Here is a 25,326-nt window from a genome sequence, read left to right as displayed (position 1 = left end):
GTGCGGCAAGTGTTTCTATCGAAACATGCTATTTGTCAAACAGTGGTGCTCAGGATTATTGCGCACATAATTAAGTTAGTGTGTCATAGTTAACAAGTTTGTTTTACAAATTAATTAAAGTAAAAATATGATTTATTTAGAAGCACCTTCCTCTAACTTACAAATAACCCTTGATTAATTTTAGCTGCTAATGTTGCCGAAACTGTGTGCAGTAGTATTTTTCAATACAGTACCACAGCCTGACAGACATAACTACCGACAAAGCAAGACGAATCGACAGAACATTGGCTTAAATCCAACCCAGTAACTTCCTGCTCCCAACGTCCACACGTGAGTCACGCCCACCCCCAAAGCTAGCCTGTGATGATGACGTCACGCAATCATTGTCGTTACAACCAAGTGACATTCAACCTTTGAAGCACTCGTCACTGCCGTTCGCCCAATGATAGCACAGAAGGGTGGGTCTTCGTAGTGTCATGGCGCTGACCGTATTCTTCTTGAAAAAATAGAGCTGGGTGGAAAGGAGACTGCTGCTTTTAGTCATAAGTACCATTAGACAAGGCGCCAAGAAATATGGGGACAGTTCACGCCCGGGTAAGAAAAAGATGTGAATATGAAAAGTGACTTTTGTAAAATATGACATGCCTGTCCTTTGTGCCTTTTCAGTAGTAGGCCAGAGAGTGGCTGGGTGTCAGCCGCGAAAGGCGGGTTTGCCTGTCAAAGAGCAAAAGTTTTGTGACTTTTAGCTTGTGACAGCAATAATTTATTGCTAGTATTTTTAAAATGCGAACAGACCGATATCAAGGTTGTTTAAAACAATGACGGACGAATGCACGTTATTTAGAGATTATACTTTCCTAGTTGGATAAAACATAAGCTGCTTGACGAATCATTGTATATTTTACTACTGGTATTCCGCAAATCATTTTCTGTTGTCCCCCGACAAAAATCGTTATTTAGCAAACCAAGGGTGAAAAAACTTCTTCTGAAATAAATTGTTAAAACTATGCATAGTTTAGCCATTGGACGAGGCTGAAGTTAGCTACATCGTTTGCTGCTACCTACTCACTCACTCACTCATCCATCCATCCATCCATTTTCGTTATATCCTGAGCAGGGTCAAGGGGACATTGGAGGCAGTGTCCCGCAAGCATACAGTCGGTGCAACGTATTCAGTGATAAATAGACACAATATTCTGCTACGTATATATGTTAAATTATATATTTACTTAGATCAGAGAGACTCCTGTTTGTTGCAGAGTGATGACAGATGGAGCGTTGACCGCTTATTCTGTTGCCATTGGTTTGCGATGCAGCTTCTGATTTATTATTGCCATCTGAAATAATTACACCGTCTTTAAAATTCAGTACTCGATTACTGACAAATTAGTCCTGTAGCTTTTTATTGTGGCTAGAAAAGAAAGATGCTTCAGAAGGTATTGCTCAGTGAGCAACATTCACAAGTATGCACTGCTGAATCAGGCAAGTTGAACACACTGCACGTGTCCGTGTAGAGACCACGAGACGTGGGAAATCAACACTTTTATTCTTTAAACCTTTCAACACTTTAATGGAACTAGCAATAAGGAATGTTTTTCTCTTTTATATGTACTTAAATATACAATAAGTGCCTGGTTTTCTGAAAGGCAGAAAATGAACTTTCTTAAGCAAACATATTTGATGTAACAACAAATTATTAGCCCTTCATATCCACTAGATGGCAGAAATAGATCGATAATGTACCTTACTGAAATAGCTCAGAAGGAATGTCCTTGTTTAAAATATTAACGCGTGGATCTGAAATTTAACAATTTTCTTTCTACATTAGCATATCTGCTTTAAATGTAACAAAATTATCAAGCTCAAATGAATAAATATTTTAAAAAGTTGCATATCTTATACAGAGAAATTGCATTTATTCGTTGCTCCTAAACATAAACCATAGCCACCATGCATCCTTGAATGAACAATCTAACACCAGCACCATCGCAGAACATGACATCCCTTAATAACTCACTTAACTTACTGTATAGTCTCGCACAGTTTGAAAGAAACTGACTTAAAACACACAAGTTTCCTGTTCACTAAATCCTGAGACAGTGTCCTTTATGCCTTGTAGGCAGGAAAAATTTCACAGCAGTAACTTTCGGGAGAGGCAGAGGGGAGCCAGAGAGCCAGCCTTCTTAACATTTCATTTATATACAGTGCCCACTAGAATGTTTGGGACAAAAACACCTTTTTCATTTGATCTACCCCGCTGTTCCACAGTTTAAAATTACAAGTCAAACAATTCAGACATGATTGAAGTATGATTGGGTAAATCAAGGAAAATTTGATTTTGTCCCAAACATTATGGATGGCACTGTGTATAGATATATAACATAATAATAATACATTTTATTTATACAAGGCACCTTTCTGAGAACTCAAGGACACCGAACAAACAATATATAAATAAATAAAAGACACATTATAAACAACTTAAAACATCAGAAAATATAAAAAATAAAACCAAACAAAGCCACTGTAATCATAAAGAAAAAGCCATTTTAAACAGGTGCGTTTTAAGTTTACATTTGAAGGATCATAAAGATTTGGTATTTCTAAGCTCGGTAGGTAATGAATTCCAGAGCTTGGGAGCAGAACGGCTGAATGCTCTGCTCCCCATGGTGGTTAGACGGGCGAGAGGGACGGTCAGATGGATGGAGGAAGAGGATCTAAGGTTACGGGAGGGAATGGCAACTTTCGGTTTGAGTGAATGCTGGTGGGAATGGTCACTGCTACTCGCCGGTAACTAGGCTATTGATTTTGCTATGACTGGTGAAATACAGTATATATATTTTATATATATATATATATATATATTATATTGTGTATGTATATGTACAAAATCTGTATATACAATATGTTTGTGTGTATGTATTGTATATATGGTTAAGGTGCCCTGTCCTTACCAGATCTGTATAGGGCAAGACCGGGTACATTTATCCTATGTTATTTTTGATTAATATATACATACATTTATGTTTTATTGTATTTCATGCTGAATAACGTAAAGGTTGTTGTATTTCTACAAAAACAGTTAATTTTGCCATTGTACAATCTTTACTTAAGTTATTGTTGGAATATTTTAAATTTTTTTCACTACTAGAGTCTGGATCCCCTCCCTATGACAGGGCCTGACTTTGGAGTTCATGGAGACGATGTTGAATTTGTTGAAGTGCAGCCTGAAAGTAAGCAGGAAGTCCTAGAAAACAAAGATGTGAGTAACTTTATTTAAAAAAATATCCTTCCTCATGTAATATTTTACATTTAATACATTACTTCTTTTTCTTGTAAGGGTTCCTCTTATATGTTTAAGTGATAATTGATATATAACTTTTCAAATATAATTTTTTAACATTGAGTTATCCTAAAAAACCTGAAAATGAATGAATGAAGAAATGTGTGCTAAAAAGCAGCATTACATAAGTGTTATCAATTTTTTATCACACATTAATTTTTGTTTGTTCCAGCACAAAGAATTTAAAAGTTTCTACATTTAGATATGCTTCTGGAAAATACAAGCTAGAAAACCATTAAGAAAGTAATTCCAAAGCACCGTAACAATGTCCAAAGAAGAAGTTAATCTTTCTTGTCCTTTGGGTGGTCTAATTATTTCATCAAACAGTTGAAGGTTGGGAGTATCTTTCAGGACTTCACGTGGGTGTCATTGATACAATATATAAAGAAGGTCTGAGAGAAGAAAGAAACCAAATTTATGTTTTTCATTTATAAGGTGGATTTCATTGTGCTGTAAAGTGCCTGTGTGAGAGTCTGCATTTACACTCGCAGTTGTTTTGATTTTTTCTTTGCATATTTGAAATATTTTCCACTGCTGTGCAAGCAGCAAATGCCCCACGAAAATTGGCTTTTATTTCATTAAACCGCCATACAGCGGCATACTATCCACGCAACATCATAATGACAAGACACACGCAATGGTGGAGCACATAAAAAAAAAAAAATTCACAAACACAAATAATTTCAACAAATGTCATATGACAACAGACATTCAGAATCTACCTCTGTCAGCCAAAAGCAAGGATTGGCCACCTGTGAGATGAGATGGAATGAGCTACTTCAAGTAAACCTCCATCACTGTCTGCTTTTAACAGCCGTGGGATGCATTTTTGTATTGCATGTTTAACAGGATCCAGTGAGTTTAAGATGTTCATGTCATCAACACGCTACTAGGCAGATGTTTAACACTAGAATCCCTGAAGCCTACGAAAAAAGTCGTAATCCCAGGTCATCTTAAATTTCATCGTACCTCTCCATTAGTGTCTTTTTTGTTTGTTTTTTTGTAAATGTGTCGATCAGCATAAGCAGGAAGCAGCCTGCTATCCCATCCTCGCCACAACTGAAGCTCAAGTCAGACAAAAAGTTCTCCCAGCTCAAGTCTGTTTTTCTGGGTATGAGGTGCCTGGACTTATATAGGGTAAATAATATATCGTTATTTGAAATACGTGCATTTCATTTGTGTTCTGTGTCTACAATGATCTGGGTAAATGTGGGATGACAGGAAATGCGAGGCAAGAAATGTTGAACACATAGCTAAAACAGAAAAGTTTCATGTTATAGTACTAATGACAAAATTTTGACATGTAGTGTATAATGTGTAAAGCCTGAAGTCTAAATATCAAATAAACACTTTCACAAAAGGTACAAGTATAACAAAACAAGTGCGCTTTTATTCAAGAATATAACCAAAGAAAAAGAAATCGGGTTAGGGTACGATGCTGACACGACTGCTTGGGTGGTGCAGCGGTAACAACTGCTGACTCATAGTCAAGAGGTTATGGGTTTGATTCTGGGCCCTTCCTAGATTTACTGTTTTGAGTAGTGAGCTGCTCTTATTGTTTCTATTATAGAAAAAAAAACATCCATTTGATTTGAGTCAGTAACAGCCAGTGTAAATTTATGGTACTTGTAAAGGTTAGCTCTTTTTAAATTCAGTTTTATTCTCACAGTCACATTTGTGCACCCCCCCAAACTGACACTGCTGTTTTCAAATAAAGACGTGCTATAACAGAGGTGAACTCAGATGAGGATGTGGGTTCTACATCAGAGAAAGAGAACAGAAGCCCTCCCTGCAAGAAACGTCCACTTACACATAAGAACAACGCAGCTGCACCAGGTATAAAGGTGAAAGATGACACCATTTGGATGCAGCAACATTTTGGGCGTCATTCTGCCAGTGAATCTGCCACACCCATGTCCTTCAATGAAACAGCAGGATCTACAGAGCTCGCCAGGGTATTGTGCAAAGTTCTGTTTGCAATTATGTTTCTTGATGGTCTTTATATGAAAAACATTTATATGTTACTTATATAAACGCCACATCGAATGTTGTCTATCTATATTTATTTACTTATCTTCCTATAGCGTAAAGTCTCAAACAGACTGCAGAGCTTCCTGTGTTTGATCAACAAGGGCATGTTGACAAAGTACATGTATGTGAGCAGTGGTACAGAGTATGCAGTCAGACTTCATTTTGTGGGCATATACACCGTCAGCATGGCACTGCCAGATCTAAACACTAGCGTGGAGAGTCGCTCGCATACTGAAGTGTCTATAGCTGCTGGTGGAAGCTGCTGTCGCACTTTATGTAACTGATCTTCTCCTAAATAAAGAGTGGCATTGCACATGGTTTCTCAGAGTTGTATATTTCCTAAATTAGGAGATCACTTTACTACCTGAACCCTTAAGGGTTTTTATAATAATTTTTTTTTTTTTTTACAGGTTATAGTCCAACGTGTTCATATTGATGGCCTGGGTAGAACTAAGGAAGATTTCCTTGGATATGAAATTGCTGAACTCTTTACAGCAAAAAACCTTATTGACGTAAGTCTTAATTACTTAGTGTATGCTTGTTTGCCGTGAAATAAAACGGCAATTGTCTATGGGTTTGGAAAATGTCCAAAGTTCAGTTTACAATTTTGTTCCTACCCAATTGCTTAATTTGAAATAAATCCAATTGCCTAACTTGTTTTATATGTTATTTATGTCTCATTGTTGTTTTTATTATACCTCATCAGATTATTCTTAAATTGTATTTTTTATCTCTGGGAATATAATACATATGGTTAGTGGAATGTAGCAGAGTAGCAATTCTCAGATCTTTACTTTTTTTTTTTGCTGCCATGATGATGAACAAACTCACTAAGTTTACAGTTCATTGCAGAGTCCATTTATGCACACACCCACATCCATTCTCACACATTGCAATTTACAATTGCCAATTACCGTAGCACACACATCATTGGGATGTCAGAAGAAAGTCCTTAAAAAGTGATGATGCATGGAGTTCACATTGAGAATGATGTGTCCTTTAGACAGCAAAGTTAAGCACTGTGCTGCTGCCCTGACTCTGAATTGATGCACCTACATTGTTTGACAGTAACCCTGTAATTTATAATATCATGAAGTGTATTTTGCCACAAGAGGCATATTAATCCATACTAAAATTTTAAGTTATTTTTATTTATTCGTATCGAGTTAAATCTGATATGTTAGCTATTAGGAAATTTAATTTAATTAGTATCATCACATCACAAATGGGAAGTGAGGCATGAACACAAGTTTTTAAAATTAATAAGGTTGCCCTTGATTAGAGTGCTGAAAAACTTTGTAAAAATTTGGCTCATGAACTTTGATTTTGTGTACGTACATACAGCAGATGCTGCATATGCGTGATAGCATACAGAGTCCCATAAAGGGCATGAATGCCCACTCTCACTCAATTATTCAGGATCAATTAGAGCGATCAGTCCACCTACAACATACATAATTTTGGAAGTAGTAGAAAATCCGAAGTACATGGAGGAAAACTTACACAGACCCCGGGAGAGTGTGCAAACTATACATGGATAGGGTGCTGCTAATTGTACTGCAATGTATTTTCAGCTTATACTGTTCACATGGAATCTCACTCTCTCTTTCCTTTTTTTCCCCCAACTAGCAACAGCAAAAAACTGGCCACCATTTCCCTACATATGATGTTTCTGAAAATTTTATTCTAGCCAAACAGTAAATTGATTATATGAAAAGTGTTTTATGTTTTTTTTTTATCACTTATACTGAATTTCCTCCAGTACATTTTTGATCTCTTCCTGATTTTGTTTTTTTAGGTCATGAAAAAGGCTCATGAAGCTAGGGAGAAGCTTTTACGTTTGGGTATTTTTCGACAAGTAGAAGTTGTCATTGATACCTGTCAAGGTACCATTTGTTTATTAAAGAATTAAATAAAAATGTTACAAGTGTAAACTATTCTTAAATTTGTAGACATCTTTTACACATAAGTTACGTATCTTCATACATGTTTGCATCTTTTAGTGTGATGCAGTGGCTATTACCATGGTTGAAAGCCCTCAGGAAATACTTCTGTTAAAATCAGTATTTATAATTTTGAATGGGTAGAATTTGGGGTAGCAGACTATCATATGAATTTTAAACTTTCATTTAATAAAGACAATGTTTGAAATAAAACATATTATGATAACATCTATTTGTGTATATTATGCCTAAAAAAATCTGTGTTTGGAATGCATCATGTCCTTGCATGCTCATCACAGTGAACATAACAGCAGGCATACATGAGCTAGTCGGACACTGCAGTTTTCACTAAATATCCCCACTAAAGCAGTTGTAAATTTATTCTGAATATGTTATGTGTTTTTATTACAATTTCTTCTGTATACGCTGGACTGTTATGTAAAAGTTATGTTATTCTAAATAAAAAATAACTTGAATAACATTACATCATAGTATCCATTTCTGAAAGAGGAAAGAAGAAGATAAAAAAAAATGTCTGGATATATTTGTTAAGATGATTAATCAGCACAGCTTGAGGTACTTGCTGCATGTATAGAGTTGCACATTTTTATAGTCACGCAGATACTGTATGCATCTGTCTTAAAAATTAGACTTTCTGAATCTCCAGAATTTTACATGATTGTCAAACACCTGTGGACATAGATCTTATCTTGAAAGTATTAGATTTTTGGTTTTAATCCCCACCATTTAGATATTCCGAGAAAACCACTTAACTTGCCTATTTTGAAATGCTTCTTTTACACATTCATTAGTCCTTTTTCACTGATCAATGTTCAGCTGAGTTGTGCTAGGCAGGAAAGTTTTCAGTGTTTATTTACAGCAGTGTTGATAAACCGTACATCATCCATAATGCAGTCAGGTTTGAGTTCAGTGTATGAAAATGCAGAGAAAATTCTGTGCCACATTTACATCTCATTGCTGTCTGATCCATGTTTATATGAATTACCCAGGCATCATGTAAAAGTCCTGTTATCTGCTTAAGTTCTTTGCTAGTGCATACATCTTCTATGCAAAAATAGCTGCTATGAAACATAAATTACTTGTTTTTATAAATTTCTGATGTTTTTGCACTTAATAAATTACTCTTCAAAAAAAGTGAAGTTGTATTAACTGTGAGTTCAAGTAATTCACAAATTTAAGTATAAACATATTTTTGTCATTCTGATTTTGGGATGAGTTTCAAACATAGGTTAGTGTTAAAGTCTAAGTAAGAAGAGAAATCAAAGAAGACCATTGCTTAGATGGGCCCGGAAATCGTTTGGAATCGTGGTGTTGGCAGTAACGAAATATACCTTCAGTCTGGTCACATCAGCCATTAAAATAAAAAGAAATGCGCTGTAAACATCCCCCAACATTTTATTTTATTTTAAATACTTTCAGGTGTTGCTCATCACATCCTGAACTTTATGATGTTTGAATATGTGATTCTTGCTGTTATTTTCTACATTTCTACATCGCAATAATGCTGAATGTGTAGTCTGAATTAATTGTTGAGTCTATTAGCCAGAGGTGTGCGTTCAAACCATCAGGCTTTTATTGGGTCAAGGGAGTGAGGTTGCAGTGAGACCAAAAATGTTCATGGTACTATTTTAGTCTACAGTACAACTTGGAAGAAGTAGAAAAATGTCCAAAAGTATTGGAAAAGAATATTAGCATGAATAGCCGAATCACCAAATGAACAAACATACAAAACAGCACGAGAGCATTCATTTATGAAAGCTATATTTGTTTAAGTCAAAGAACATAGTAGAAATTGCCTAATAGCAAATCATTAGTCATCGCAAAAATGGAGAATAAGATTTTTCACTCAATTAACATAGTTTTCATGTATGAACTTTACCTTCAATCATATAAAAGGGGGTAATACATTGAAATGTATTGCAGTATAGAACCACATTACTTAGTATTTTAATGACTATGGCTAACTAAAAAGATTACAGTATGAAAGCTTTTGAGGCAACTCAGGCCCGTTCTTCAGGCAAGATGTACCCTAGGTTCTTGTCTATAAGCCGGACTCATGTATAAGCCGGAGACCAAAAATCATACGAATTTATAAAATAAAATCGTATCATAGATAAGCCGGACTCATGGATAAGCCGAACGTACTATAACCTATAACTAATAGAAGGGAGGGAGGTCAGTGGTCTCACTCGCACCCATTTAATTTCTTTAAGTGGGGAGAGAGTGTGAGATATTGGCGTCTCTCTCACTCCCCGCATGGCGCGGTTGGAGCGGCCGGAGCGCGTTCTTTCTGCTCTGGGCGTCGCCGAGTCAACACACGCGCGTAGCGGTCATTTAAATTGTGATTTTATATGTAAGCATATTTAAATATATATCGCGGATTTTTTGCTGGTTCGCGGATTTCTGCGGACAATGGGTCTTTTAATTTCTGGTACATGCTTCCTCAGTTGGTTTGCCCAGTTGATTTCATACAAGGGACGCTATTGGCAGATGGCTGAGAAGCTACCCAACTTACTTTTCTCTGTCTCTCTTGCGCTGACTATCTGTGATCCTGACGTATGGGGATTGAGCAGGGGGGCTGTTTGCACACCTAGACGATACGGACGCTCGTCTAAAAATGCTGAAAGATTATCTTCACGTTGCTATCTTTTGTAAAGCTGATTCCTGAAAAGACATGCTGCACAGTGCTTCGCATACTTAAAAGCTCGAAGGGCACGTATTGATTTTTGACTGAAAAACAAACTCTGTCTCTCTCCCTCTTCCTGCTCCTGACGGAGGGGGTGTGAGCTGCCGCCTTCAACAGCTTTGTGCCGCGGTGCTTCATACTTAAAAGCCAAACAGACATATTGATTTGTTTGCTTCACTCCTTTGAAGAGGAAGATATGTTTGCATTCTTTTAATTGTGAGACGGAACTGTCATCTCTGTCTTGTCATGGAGCACAGTTTAAACTTTTGAAAAAGAGACAAATGTTTGTTTGCAGTGTTTGAATAACGTTCCTGTCTCTCTACAACCTCCTGTGTTTCTGCGCAAATCTGTGACCCAAGCATGACAATATAAAAATAACCATATAAACATATGGTTTCTACTTCGCGGATTTTCTTATTTCGCGGGTGGCTCTGGAACACAACCCCCGCGATGGAGGAGGGATTACTGTATAAGCTGGACTTCTGTATAAGCCGATATTCTATTTTTTCATTTTCACAACTTTTTTCCTTAGATAAGCCGCGGCTTATAGACAAGAACTTAGGGTAATATTAGTAATTAGATGTAATATATTAGCATTTTAAAAAATGCAATTATAATGTGACCCAAGTATTTTAATAGTATTGTATTGTGGAATTCCTTGCAATTCTATCCCCAGTAAGAAAGTACTGTGTAAAATGAGAAGAAAGCTTTCAGTCAATTAAGGTATTTATTCATAGATGAGTCTGTATATTTCAACAACGTATCTAGGGAGTTGGTGTAGACCAGAGTCCAGTTTTAATTTGAATTGTCTGTATTTTTTGCCATATTCCTTGAGTGAAAAATGATATTGTTTTAAGCACATTTTTTATTTTAGTATGACATTATTTAGCTGACATATACATGTTTTACAGAAGTTACAGTGCCCTCCCTAATATTTGGAACAAAGACATATTTGTGCTTGATTTGCGTTTAAAATTTTTAATCAAAAAGTTCACATGATTAAAGTGCACATTCTCAGATTTTATTTAATGATATTGTTATATTGTACATTTTTGTTTCACCAGATAGAAATTGCAGCACTTTTTATAAATACTTTTTTGATCACCTTTAGAGTCTATTATTGCTATTTTTCTACATGATGATTAGAGTTATGGTAATGAAATTCAAAGAAGCCATTATGAGGCTGAAAAGCAATCGGTTCACTAAAAGACCTTTGGCCAAACTGGGCATTACCGCAAACAACTATGTGGAACGTATTAAGACGAAAAGGCGTACTGGTTAGCTTCATAATCATAAAGGGGCTTAGAGCCCAAGGAAGACATCTACTACCAATGACAGATGAATTCTCACCATAATGAAGAAAAATCCCCAAATGTCTGTCCAACAGATCAGAAACACCCTTTAGGCAGACAGTTTGGATACAGAGGCTATACTGCAAAATTTAAACCACTAGTCAGCTCTCAGAATAGGATGGACAGATTACAGTTTGACAAAAAGTTCTTATATGAGCATGCTGAATTCTGACAAAATGTCTTATAGACTGATGAGAACAAGATTAACCTGTATCAGAGTGATGTCAAAGATGGAAGTGTAGAGGAGAGAAGAAACCACCCAAAGACCCAAAGTATGCCACGTAATCTATGAAACGTGGTCGGGGTCAGCCTGGGCATATAGCGCTGCTATATGTACTGGCTAACTTCTCTTTATTGATGAACTAACTGCTGATGGCAGTAGCACAATGATTTCTGAAGTGTACAGAAATATTTCATATACTCAAATTTTAAGCAAATGCCTCAAGGAGTTTTTGGAGTTAAAAACTGGAAAATTCTTGAATGACCAAGTCATTCACCCAACCTAAAGCCAGTTGAGTAAGCCTTTCATATCCATAAGGGAAAACTTGAGTGGAGATGCCCCCCAAAACAAGAAGGAGTTGAATATGGCTACATTAGATACTCACCCTATGCTGATGTCTGTGAATTGCAGACTTCAATCTGTAATTGCATACAAGGGATATACAGAAAAGGACTAGACATGACTACTTTAATATATACTTTATACTGTGCCATTGGTATATCGCAAACATTTAGGAGTTCTGAAATGTGGGAGTGGGGATGGGCTATGAATAAAAAGTGCTGTAAGTTCTATAGGGTGAAACCAAGATGTTTAAAAATACCTTTTAATAAAAAATGAGAGTGTTCACTTTAATCACACTTTAATCACATGTGAATTGTTAAATTATAAATCGAAAACTGTGGAGCACAGAGCCAAATAAAGAAAATCAGTTTGTCATTGTCAGAAACGTCATGGAGTATACTGTGCTTTGCAAGGAAAACAAATATTTAACTTTTGACTTTAGTGTTTTCAGGCTAAAAACAGGATTTACGGGATATATTACTGTATGTGTTAGAAATAAATGTAAGGCAACACAATCTTCAGGAGAAAAAAAACTGTACTGTATATTCTTTATAAAATGTAAATTGTTTCCTTAGTGTGTTGTTTAATAATATTTAAAGAGAAAAATGCACATTTCTTAATACACAGTCCTATTTATAAATGTACATTTATTTAAAATGAACTATGTATAGCAAATGAATGAAGATTTATGCCAGGGCAACCAACTTATAACTGAGTACAGTATCTTCTATGTATAAGTGTAGTGTATGTTTGGTTTCTTTTTGTTTGTAGAAGAAGATGCTCTGCCTAATGGATTAGATGTCACCTTTGAGGTTAAGGAAATGAGAAGGTTAACTGGAAGCTACAATACAATGGTTGGAAACAATGAAGGTAGCATGGTATGTTCAGCTCAGAGTAATGGTTGCCATGCAAACTATAGTTTTTGCAATTAAAACTATTGAGATTTTTAAGGATCTACTGGAAGGACAACATTTAAAAACATTTACACACAATTTGTTTGAAGAAATAATAGCTGATAAAAGAGAATCTGTACTACTCATAAATTTAACTTGACTTGGTTTGATTTTTAATCAGAATGTTAACAATTTATATACAAGAAACAATTATTTTTAAACTCCATGAACATTGTTGTCATCATTGAGGAAATCTTAAGAAAGTGTTTTTTTCCCCCCCTCTCCCATCCCGTATAGGTACTAGGACTTAAGCTGCCTAACCTTTTTGGCCGTGCAGAGAAGCTCACGTTTCAGTTCTCATATGGTACCAAAGAGACCTCCTATGGATTATCTTTCTTTAAACCTCAACCTGGATACTTTGAAAGAAAGTAAGACATGTTGTTTAACGTCCAGTGAGTATTACGGGATTTATATGTAGTCTTTTTATGACTTATTACAGACTTAATGTCAGTGCTGACGTGTGCTTTGCAAACGCTAGAGGCTGTTGGAGAGTTTTTGGTCTGTTCTGTGGTGTGAGATTTAAATAAACAAATACATTTTGCTCTTAAAAACTTGTGTTTTGGTTGCCGCTAAGGAACCGTTTTGAATTTTTAAAGCTTTTTTTTCCCTTTAGAAGGGTTGTTTTTTTTTTTGCTTTTTTTTTCGCCCACACAAGAGCAAAAGTAGCTGGGTGTTTGGAGGTGTGCTTGGAAAAGTTACTTGTATTTGTACGTGTGCTTGTTCTTATTATCTGTATTTGAATTGGCATTGAGGAAGCAAGGTAGAAAGCAGCAGTAACTGATATCGGCATTTGTAAGCAAATAACCGCATCGTCGTAACAGCGATTCCTTAGTTTAAAAGAAAAGAAAAAGGCAGAGACTGCGGTGCGCAGGTAAGCGGCCATCGTTAAGACGCCGATCAGGCACAAGGGGCTGTAGTAGCAGATAAGGTAGTAAAGTTTTATTTATTTGTTTATTTTAGATTGAACAGTCCTTAGCGGTCCAGAGGTACAGCAGTTAAGTGGGCGACAGCGTAAGGGTTCATTAATATGGGGGAATACAAACAGTGCGAGTGGAGCGCTTATAAGTAAGAGGAGCGCAAACGTAGGAGAAGAGACAGAGAAAAGTAAAGTTAACCTCAACGAGAAACACAAATAGCAGGCAGCTGAGAGGGAGAACAGTACAGGAGCTTGAGGGGAATATGTGTTAAACAGCCGTAGCAGATCTTAGTGTTACCATTCAAGTTAAATTATTTAATTTTAAGAAAAAAAAGGCAATTTTACTAATCCCACATCAAATTTTAATAATGAGGCTTGTGCAGTGCAAGTCCTGTTGGATGTTGGACTTTTTAGATGATGGTTTGGAAGAGCCACTTGTCTATGAGGGCTGCATCTGCAAGAGATGCCAGCTGATCCAGCACCTCGTGCTCAGAGTCACTGAACTGGAGGAGGAGTTGGCTGACCTGCGTTGTAATAGAGGATTGGCGGACTTGGCCCAGGTGGCCTTTAGACAGATAGTGTGCACCCTCAAGGTGGCGCGGGAGGAGATTCCAGACCAGACAGGTAGAAATAGGTGGGTCATGGTCACAAGGCGTAAGGCAATGGGTGCACACTGTCCGGGGTCATCAACCCCAGAATTAGAAGTGTCAAGCCGTTATCATGTCCTTGCGGAGCTGGACGGTGTCTCTTGATAATTCTGAGGTGGTAGGCAGGGATGAGGAGCCCCAACGGGCCACCTCAAAACCAGTTCCCAAAAAGAGAGAGGTAGTGATAGTTGGGGACTCAATCATTAGGGGGATTGAAGCGCAGGTGTGCTCCAGAGAGAGAGAGAGAGAGAGAGAGTCTTGCATGGTGTGTTGCCTTCCGGGAGCACAGGTGGGAGACCTCTCTGGAAGGGTGGATAGGCTCTGGGCCAGAGCGGGGGTGGATCCAGTTGTCATTGTCCATGTTGGAACAGATGACATGCATAAGGGTAGTCTGTCAGTTCTGCAAACCAAATTCAAAGAGTTAGGTGCCATGCTGAGGAGCAGAACTGATGAGGTAGTCTTCTCCGAAGTTCTGCCTGTGCCACACGCCAATCCAGGTAAGATTGAGGAGATTAAAAAGCTTAACGCGTGGCTCAAATCTTGGTGCAGGGTAGAAGGGTATAGGTTTATGGGGCATTGGGACTCCTTTTGGAACAGATGGGACCTGTTCTGCTGTGACGGGTTACATCTAACCTAAAGGTGCACCAATGTATACTATACTATATATAATATATGTTTAGGTTGCAGGTGTTTTATATTCAAGTGAATTCATTCCAGTTTAAGATTATAAAAAGATTTAGGGCACATGGCGCATAATAAGACTAGCAAGTCAACCTGGCTAAAATCCTATCCTTTTGTCTGTTTTTCTTTTTTTTGTATTTCTTTTTGTCATTCATAAACACCATTCTTTCTTATTTTTATAGGTTTCAAGCTTGCAGCTTCCAAATAAGCAGTAGTAATAGCAGTAGTTAATAATAATATTCCTCTAGACCTTTTTATCACTGCTTCTTGATGGAGCAGAATGGTAAAACACAATGCCAAGGAGATCAAAGTGTTTGGACTCTTCATTTTCCTGAAAAAGAAACAATTTCCTATAAAGGCTTTGTACGTTAAAAGGGCTTAATCGTTACTGTCAATCAGAGTCTAGATGCATTTATTTCATGCAAAAAACTAGCAATTTAATACTAACTTTTATATTGTAATATGCTTTGTTAATTTCTCTTAGTAATTAAGAGTAAAATGTTTGGGGGAAAAACAAAGTTTTGAAGAAAAATATAAAGTATAGGAATAAATGCCCAGAAGTGAAAGGAGACGTGTACATTTTATTACATTGATCCATTAGACCTGTTTACTTAACTGAAATATATGCAGCAATAAATAACAGCAGTTAGAAAATGAACCAGGCATTTATGCTCAGACTCTAGGGAAGCTGCTACCCAACATAAGTCTGAGACTTTCTGTATATCTTCACTTCATCAAAAATGGTTTATGCTTATTGAATTTGTTTTAAGTTTATTTTAAGCAAGTGTGTAGTGTCATATGTTTGGATGAAATTTTTTCATATGTTTTAACATGTTTTCAAATGAATTCTTTTCTTCCCTCCAGCTTTGCTATTAATCTCTATAAAGTAACTGGACAGTTTCCATGGAGTTCGCTGCGCGAGACTGATAGAGGTATCTCTACTGAAATTAATGTAAGTGACACTTTTACAAATTGCGCACTTAAAAACAATGACTTTCTTTTTGGAAGTATAATTATGTCATCTGTTACATTTAGAAACAGATTATATTTCATTATTTATTTTTCTAATTTGAAAAAAGAGTAGACTACTTGAAAGAAGTAAGCTAGGGTGATAATGCATGATAAAAAGAGCAATGCTAACCAAAATTAAGTTTTTCATTTTTAACAGTACAGTAATACTTGAAATATAAATGTGTCTGAAGTTTGAGATATACAGAATTTAAGATTCCTTCTCAATTTAGTTTACTGTAGTTCAGTGCCTTTAAACCGCATATTGTTCATAAATTTAATGCATCTGATAGTAATTAACCTGTAACAATATAATGCTTTAGCGTTGTTACTCTCACTGCACCTTCTTCTTCTTCTGTCAGCTGCTCCCGTTAGGGGTTGCCACAGCGGATCATCTTTTTCCATATTACTCGTGCACTGCACCACTCGGAGTATTTATATCACTGTATCTGAGTATGAATCACAGATCTACAGCGATTGGAAAGAGAATTATTGGTATACAGCATCAAGCACTCGCTGCCTCAGCCATTCGCTATTTGAACTGCTCTCATCTGACCAACGCTTCACAGCCTTTCCTGTTCGGAACTCGCGGTTCACAAACAGTTTCATCCCAAGAACTATACACGCACTCAATCAGTCCATCAAGTGCTCCTTGTAGAACTGCTTGTACTTGCAAGTTACCGTGAGGTAATTGTACTTATGATACAGTTATAATATTGCACAACCTCCATCCATCCATCCATTGTCCAACCCGCTGAATCCGAACACAGGGTCACGGGGGTCTGCTGGAGCCAATCCCAGCCAACACAGGGCACAAGGCAGGAAACAATCCTGGGCAGGGTGCCAACCCACCGCAGTATTGCACAACCTGAGCCACTTTATAAAGTGCATATTTATATATGATTACGATATAATTTTAAAGATGAAATGCAGCAAAATATGTTGATTATATTATACAGATAAAACTTTAACTTTAACTACACGGTGCCGCAGCTTCTTTTTTAGATCTGCAGCAATGTTTGAAATTAGTTCAGTACAACAAACGCCGGTGGTGTATATTGGGGTAATGTCCAGACTGTTTTTCTTTTGTAGCAAAACAAGTGGTTTCATTTGTGTGAAACTCAGTTTAATTAAAATTTAAATAAAAGTTCTTTTTGCATCATCATTTGTATTTTTTGTGTCTGGAAACCTTTTGCCACTTCAGATACAGGCATATTTGTTTGCAGGTAACACATTGTTGTAGCCTGCTGCATGTCATTTGCTGTCGGGATTGTTCTGTAAGATTTTCACATTTGAAACTCTGTGATCCTGCTACAAAATCTGTTTACTAGCTGAACTAGGCTTGCTGCAAGTACTTGCACATTATCATATCTCTCTCCAGATATATAAAAGCCAGTTAGAGCCTGATAGACAACTAGTCTGGAACTTTCACTTTTCTACCATGCTCCTATCGTTTGACTCGGAATGAGCCATATGCCTTTCAGTCACGGTTGATGTACTGCTGGATTCACTGCTGTACTTGCTTTTTTCTCTATATGGTACTGGAATCTTTGTTTTCCTTTGCACATGAGGCTGGGGAAAAAAAAACAAGTTTTTGTAAGCACACACATATGTCACACATACAGTATATGTAAGCATATTATGCAGCACCATAATTTAAACGTGTGACCGCATAAAATCAAATCAAATATGCAAACTGAAAATGTAAATATTTACTAACTAGTGGCTAAAGACATATTTTTAGTCACCTGGCATAAAGTGTTTTATTCACATTGTGGAGGGCTGAACTTTTACCCGAATTATATCTTTCTTCAAGTGTCATTATGCCTAGCATAGCAAACATTGTGTCCATGTATCTATATCACAAAACGCTAAATTAACATTCAACTTACTGGGATGACTGTGAGCAGTGCAGGGCGGTATACCGGTTCATACCGAAACGTTTATTATTTTTTTTATGATATGGATTTTTCTTATACCGCAACACCGGTTTAAATTGCCTAAACGACGTTCAGAACGTGGCGCAGCGGGAAACTGTTCACTGGGGAACTTTTTCACTGCTACACCACTAAACACAGATTTGTTGCACGGGGGCTCTTTTTCACTGCTACACCACTAAATAGGTAGTGGTGGTGTAGGTATTGCGCGGTGAAAATGGACAGAGAACATTCCGAAACTGAAGCCGGCGATAAAGTTGAACATGATGACACAGAAGAACTTTTGCCGAGAAAAACGAGTCGCGTCCGTTGCCTGGAGATACTTTAGTTTTAAAAGGTCAGATGTGTAAATTCTGTTTCTATACTACTGGATAATACTGCAAGCCAAGTTGTACTTGTTTTATTTGTTTTCAATACAGTGTAATGTACCTGGGTACTGTGTAATAGTGTGATGGCATGTCGACTTTATTCTCGTAATTTGTCATTAAAGTAGAACATAGTAAACTAAACTTCATTGTAAAATGAATATTTAATTTACTAGATTTTCTCAAACCCCGTCATAAGTTATATAGCACATTAAATGCTTTGTGTTAAGTGTTCTCCGAGATTCTTAAACTGACTTCTTCTTGCACTAAGAGGAGGCGCCGGCAGCGATCGCTGCACAGAATACATTCACTTCATGATCTTCCTGCTCTCTGAACATTTAGAATGCTAAGATAAATACTTAATATAATTTTCATGGTGAAATGCATTAAAGCCTGCATTAATCATATGGGGGCACGGCGGCGTGGAGGTTGCACTGCTGCCTTGCAGCAAAGGTGTCTTGGGTGTACCCTGCCTTGCATGTTTTTCTGGTGGGTTTACTTGGCGTGCTTCAGTTTCCTTTCAAAGTCATGTAGGATGTGGGGTTTTGTTATGCTATATTGACCCTGCTAGTGTATGTTTTGCTCGTATTCATCCTGCGATGTGCTGGCGACTCGTTCAGAGATGGACGCAACTCTGAATGGATGGCATAATTAAACATGTATAACGAAGATATTTTTAAAGTTCTGAACACTCCGTGGGCTAAGTTTATAACTAGTTTTAATTTCACAAAGACGTTTATCGTGTGGTGATTGGTTATGTGGTGAAAGAAAAAGGAAGGATAGGAACTGGGGTTTTGGTACGTCAGATAGAGACAGCTTGCATGCAATAAAGAAAGCCCGCTCAGAAGAACATGCATTGAATTCTGTGTTCGTGTCTCCGACCACCAGATCACAAACCCAACATTTACACAATATTTCAGTTAAACCTGTGCGATAGCCATTCATACATCCAGTTTTTTGGAGCCTCGTCACACCTGCCATAAAGTTCTCTACACTGAACATACACCTGGGGACCCCTTACTGCGAGGGAGCAGCACTACCGCCTCACTACCGTGCATGTGTAATGCCTGCTTTAATGCATTTCATCATGAAAATGATATCAAGTATTTATCTTAGCATTCTAAATTTTCAGAAAGCAGGAATATCATGAAGTGAATGGATTCTGTGCGGTGATTGCTGTCTCCTCTTAGTGCGGAGGAAGTCAGTTTAAGAAACCTAATGATTAACAACTGGGTCGGGGAACACTTAACACAAAGCATTTAATGTGCTGCATTAACTTATGACGGGGTTTGACAAAATCTAGTAAATTAAACATTGATTTTAGGAAGAAGTTTAGTTTATGACATTCTACTTTAATTATGAAGTAAACTATGAGAATAAAGTGGAAATGTCGACTTTAATCTCAACATAAACGGCGAGAATAAAGTGGAAATGTCAACTTTAATCTTGACATAAACGGTGAGAATAAAGTGGAAATGTCGACTTTAATCTCGACATATAGTTTGTTTTTTTCTTCCCTGTGTCCGTTTTTTGTTTTTCTTCATCGTGGCCCTAATATGATTCCGTAGAGCTATACCACAAATAGCATTATAAATGCAAGTTGCAGATTTATTATTTATGCATATAGCTTAGCTTGAAGCAAGGTCCATATTAATGCAGTTTGCCTAAATGATGGTTCAGTTGGTAAAGATGTCATCACCAAGTTGCACTTGTTTTATTTTATTTTAATTTGGTGAATACTGTGTAATGCACCTGGGCTTGAAGTCTTGAAGTAATAGTGCAACTATCAGTAATAATACTATTATTTATTGTATTGTTATTATTTATTAGTTTAAATATTATGCAGTTTAATGATAATAAAGTTGTTTAAAAAGTCACTTTAACGTGTCAGTGGACAGAGATTGTTAACATTAACAGAAAGTGTAGTTTGTTTACAAAAAATATTTACTATTTATTCCTTTTCTAAGAAATATTCAGTGCAATACAACTTTTGACAAGCACTGCTGGATATTTTACTAAGTCTAAATGCCTCTTTTTATGGTTGAAAATATGTTGTCAAAATTATAGTTTAAGTTTTTGCAAAATTTGTTCAATAAAAAGGTTCTATATTTTGACTGCATCTGTCATGCAATGTAATACCTTCTCCATTAGTGCCACCCCCTTGAAAACGATCACTTTATGGGGCAATGCAAACCTGTATTAATACTTGTGTGCACATTAAAATGTTTTTTTTGTACAATGTACAATACTCTTGACAGTGGAATAGGTTATTCTTAGCCAGTAATTGCAGTGGAAAATGTGGTTAACATGCACTCATGAATGGGGAAAAAATACCGTCGAATACTGTGAAACCGGGATAATTTAGAAAAATACCGTGATATAGAATTTTGGTCATACCGCCCACCCTTAACTATGAGTCTTCCTCCTACACAGAGCCTATAATGGTATGTTTCCTTTTCAAATGTTCATGCATCACCGATGTGCTCTCGTGCCATACAAGGCCAAACCTACGCATTGTACAACTCACAATTTTTTTTTACGTTCAAAGTGATGTGCTCACAAATTCTAGAAGTCTTAGGTCACACCATTTTTTTTTGACAGTTTCTTGCATTCTGGCATTTTTCAAATGTGTTCACAACTGAATGATGTAGTGAGCCTAATGACATAATCAATCAATGAATGTGATTGTTGCTAGTGTTTTTAATAATCAATTGTTATCAATTTATGATGATTTGTTGTTGCAGCCCTAGTAGTCTTTAGTTATATTTCCTGCATATTATCTGACCATGATGTATACAGGTTCTAAACAGAGTGCAGGTTCAGGCCTAAAATCCTTTCTACTGTCCAAATGACATTCTGTAGTTTACCTTCTGAATGTGCAGATATGTTGCCATACTTGACAGTTATGGAGAAGGTGAGGATTCTTTGTGAACCACTTTAATGGCAACAGGTTTAATTTTAAGGCCAGGCAATGTGGCATAGTGGTTAAGGCTTTGGACTTTAAATACAGATGTTGTGGGTTCAAATCACACCACTGACCCTGAGCAAGTCGCTTCACCCGCCAATCCCAGCCAACACGGGGCGCAAGGCAGGAAACACCCCAGGCAGGGCGCGCGCGCACACACACACACGCGCACACACACACACCAAGTACACACTAGGGACAATTTAGAATCGCCAATGCACCTAACCTGCATGTCTTTGGACTGTGGGAGGAAACCCACGCAGACACGGGGAGAACATGCAAACTCCACGCAGGGAATACCCGGGAAGCGAATCCGGGTCTCCTAACTGTGACGCAGCAGCGCTACCCACTGCGCCACCGTGACGTCCAAGAACAAGATCACTGGCCTATAATAAAACACAGGAAATATCTTACTTCTTGCCTCGGGGATAAATATTTATTATTTGAAACCGGCAGGAACATTGTATTGAATCAAAGACTGAGTGAAAATGTTTGTAAATACTAGTGCTAATTGATAGCACTGTGACTTATTATAGAGGAAGAGACATTGTCTGGACCCAGGAGCTTTAGGCCATTACTGTCTTTGGAAGGCCAAATGGATTTCCTGCTCAGAATTTTAGGTGGGCGTAGTTGGACTGCAAGAGAGATGTCAGATGATTTAGGACTGAAAACTGAACTTAGGGTTTTTCTCAAACCTGCAGTAGAAATGGTTTATCCCATTAGACACAGAGAGAAACACTGGGTGGTTGGGCGTTTTAGAAACCATTAATCCTATGTATGGCATTCCAGACAGAGAAGCAATCATTGTTGGAAAAAAATCCTTCATTAGTTTCCCTGTCTAGCTGATGTTTTGATTTTTGTAAGCACTGTTCCCTCCAATTTTGTAAGCTTTCTGTTTAGTTTTTTATAACTTTTTTTTTTTATATTTTAGTTTCCCATCTGGAAAACCAACCACACGCTTAAATGGGAAGGAGTTTGGAGAGAGCTAGGCTGCCTTGCCAGAACAGCTTCCTTTGCAATAAGAGAAGAAAGTGGGCATTCACTCAAGTCCTCCATCTCTGTATGTAACTGCTTCATTGGTTAAATTTTATAAAATTGCAAGATATTTTAGTAACATTAATATTGTGTTTTATAGTTATAAGTTACATTATCGACTAGTTATTTATTTTCTTGCATACTGTAATGCATGCTCAGTTGGTTTGGTACTTCAAAACATTTTAAATGCTAGAAATAGATGAAATGATGAGATTAAAATACAATAAAGACATTAAAATTTGACAAAAATGATAACATGCTGTATGCTATTATGTTCTGAAGGAACTAATTATGCCAAAAAATTTTAAAATGACTGAAATTTTGAATTTAGTTTTTTGAATAAATATTTTTATTCTTCTAGCATGCCATGGTGATTGATACTCGAAACTCCACAATTTTACCTAGACAAGGCTTCCTGTTAAAAGTTAACCAGGTAAATAAATAGGATGTAAACATTTTTTTTTCTTGCAGAGGGGATTTATATACACACATGGGTCTATATATACTGTATAGTGACTTTCAGTTTGGCTTTGTTTCTTTATTGCAAACTGTGTGCGTGTTTGTAACATACAAGCAGGTGAGGCAACAGATCAATTTCTCTGTATCAAGACAAGTTAGTAATAATGCTTGTATTGCTTAAATCTGTTGTGTTCACATTGCTTTCTGAGTCTGTGATGAGTACTGTTTATAGACTGGAGCTCAGTATGTAACACACTAATTCCATTAAGATAGATCACCAAGCTCCTATCACACCATCATTCATCTTTGGGAGATGTGCAAGTAAGAATTTATTGTATTGTGCGCACATGACAGTCAAGCTAAACTGAACTGACTACAGCTGAAGGGCAACAAAGCAGTTCAGTGACAAAAGAGTTCTGCTCAGATACTGTATAGGACTAATAATCCAAATTAAATATTACTTGCAAAATATTCAGTTAATGTGCCTTCCTGGAAGTAATAATGAGACACCTTGATGTAGAAAGTGAAAAAAGGATAAATAAAACATAACTCAGTAAAGCAAGTCTCAATTATGAGTGGCTACAATGATAACTTTCAGCCACTATAGTCCTCCATGTCTTGTGGTAAACATTCCTGAGTTAGTCATGCTTTTAGAGGGTTTGTAGACTTCAAACTAACTTTTTATGAGTATGCAAATATATGCTCCCCCACAAATGTAATAATAATGTAAGGTAAGACAAGTGCCTTGAGCATGGGAAAGGTGCTATATAAATAAAATGTATTATTATTAAGCATCCTGACTTAGCTTAAACCTTTAGTACCATATGTTTATGGTGATGTAGCCTTTAGTAACCTGATTTGGGAAAAATGTGAAATAAGAAAATATGTTTTGACTTATTATTTGAAATTAATACTCAAGCTTCTGTTGTCAATAGGAACTTGCAGGGTATACTGGGGGCGACGCCAGCTTTCTGAAAGAGGATATTGAGATTCAGTTGAACAGACGCCTTTTTTGGGACTCGGTAAGAATATCTGTTAAAGTTGTAAAAGAAATGGAGATACTTGGAATTATGTAAGTTTATAGGGTAGTTATGTACATGTTACTATTGGTATAACACAAACTATTTTTTATGTTGCGTCAGTCAAATGTGAAAGGGTGTTTTTCTTCAGAGATTTTTCTTTTCTTTAATTATTGAACCAGATTTACTTTAATGCTTTCATGAGGTCTCTAAATACTAGTTATAGACTTGGCTTCTCTTCCCCTAGAGTTCAGATAATTTTAAAAACTCTTATTTAATCCTATATATAGTTAAGTGTTTTTTTTTATGTCAGCAATTATTTGTGTTATTTAAAATACAATATGTAAGATATTGATTGTCAAATTAGCCTATACATACTCAATCTGTTATTAGCTAGTTATTTTGCAACCACAATTCTTCTTTCACATTTGCCCTCAGTAAAGCAAATAAACAAGTGATATACTCTGTGATATATACTGTATTTCACAAATAGTAACTGGCTCAATACAGTAATGACGAAACTCTAGTGTTGAATGATGTCACTATGTGTTCTTCAAGGAAACATTACCAGGAAAGTTTATATATTGAACTGTGCCAAGTAAATGCAGCATGTGTTAATATAGGGGGTTTGAGCAGGCTACATGGGACAGACTACTAGTAGTATGTTTTTTACTACAACAAAATGTCAGTGTCTATTGCACTGCATGGTAATAAAACACGTAACCATAGAAACCCATAATTCCATGTATCTGTTGTTCTCTGTGTACACAATTCCATAATACATCTTGATTAGTGTTGACACTACTTCTTCCTAATGTCTGCATTGCAGGTGATTTAAAATTTCATATCATCTTGTAGTAGGGATGAATTCAACATTACATTGCTGTTTGGTTTTATCAGCAGACTATTGATTAATTGATTTTACTGCCTGATAGTGTCAAGCACAAGACAATGTTACGTGAAGATGATTTTTGTGAATGTGTCATTTGAACTTTCAGGCGGATTTAATCAGTCTATTAATCAATAAATCAAACTCTTCCCTAATTTAAAGTTTATATGCATTAATTCCAAGAAGTTATAAACAAATTTTAACATTTGACATTTTTATTTATTGTGCTTAGCCAATATGAGCTGCTCTTCCTAACCAAAAAAAAAAAAAAAGCAAACACACACAACTTTTTATCCTTTTATGCTGATCACAGGTTTTTTCAGCTTCTCTTTGGGGTGGATTGCTGATTCCAATTGGCGAAAAGCCTTCATGCATTGCTGACAGGCAAGTATATTTTCTTAATTGCACATTTATATTGTTAGTGCAAGAGCCATAATTCATATGAAACATCATTAGCCAGAGAAATTGTTATGATTTTATTTTTTATTTACTTGGGCCATTTACCAACTCAGTC

General features: G+C 36.6%; 1 protein-coding gene across 1 annotated transcript in view; it reads left to right on the top strand.

Moving 5' to 3' along the window:
- The first annotated feature begins 431 nt into the window (after positions 1-431).
- The window catches only part of samm50l (sorting and assembly machinery component 50 homolog, like), a 34,832-nt gene continuing 9,937 nt past the window's right edge, over positions 432-25,326 (top strand). The window contains exons 1-11 of the mRNA XM_028817670.2: positions 432-594; positions 3,152-3,262; positions 5,785-5,886; positions 7,173-7,260; positions 12,710-12,816; positions 13,129-13,259; positions 16,000-16,087; positions 22,342-22,470; positions 22,807-22,878; positions 23,840-23,926; positions 25,126-25,196. Coding sequence (XP_028673503.1) covers positions 574-594; positions 3,152-3,262; positions 5,785-5,886; positions 7,173-7,260; positions 12,710-12,816; positions 13,129-13,259; positions 16,000-16,087; positions 22,342-22,470; positions 22,807-22,878; positions 23,840-23,926; positions 25,126-25,196 — 1,007 coding nt within the window. The 5' untranslated portion in view covers positions 432-573. The remainder of the gene's footprint in view (positions 595-3,151; positions 3,263-5,784; positions 5,887-7,172; positions 7,261-12,709; positions 12,817-13,128; positions 13,260-15,999; positions 16,088-22,341; positions 22,471-22,806; positions 22,879-23,839; positions 23,927-25,125; positions 25,197-25,326) is intronic.

Source organism: Erpetoichthys calabaricus, chromosome 1 (genome assembly GCF_900747795.2).
Source record: "Erpetoichthys calabaricus chromosome 1, fErpCal1.3, whole genome shotgun sequence".
NCBI lineage: Eukaryota > Metazoa > Chordata > Cladistia > Polypteriformes > Polypteridae > Erpetoichthys > Erpetoichthys calabaricus.
The sequence above is the reverse complement of the archived record's forward strand: the minus strand, read 5'-3'. Positions and strand labels throughout refer to the sequence as shown.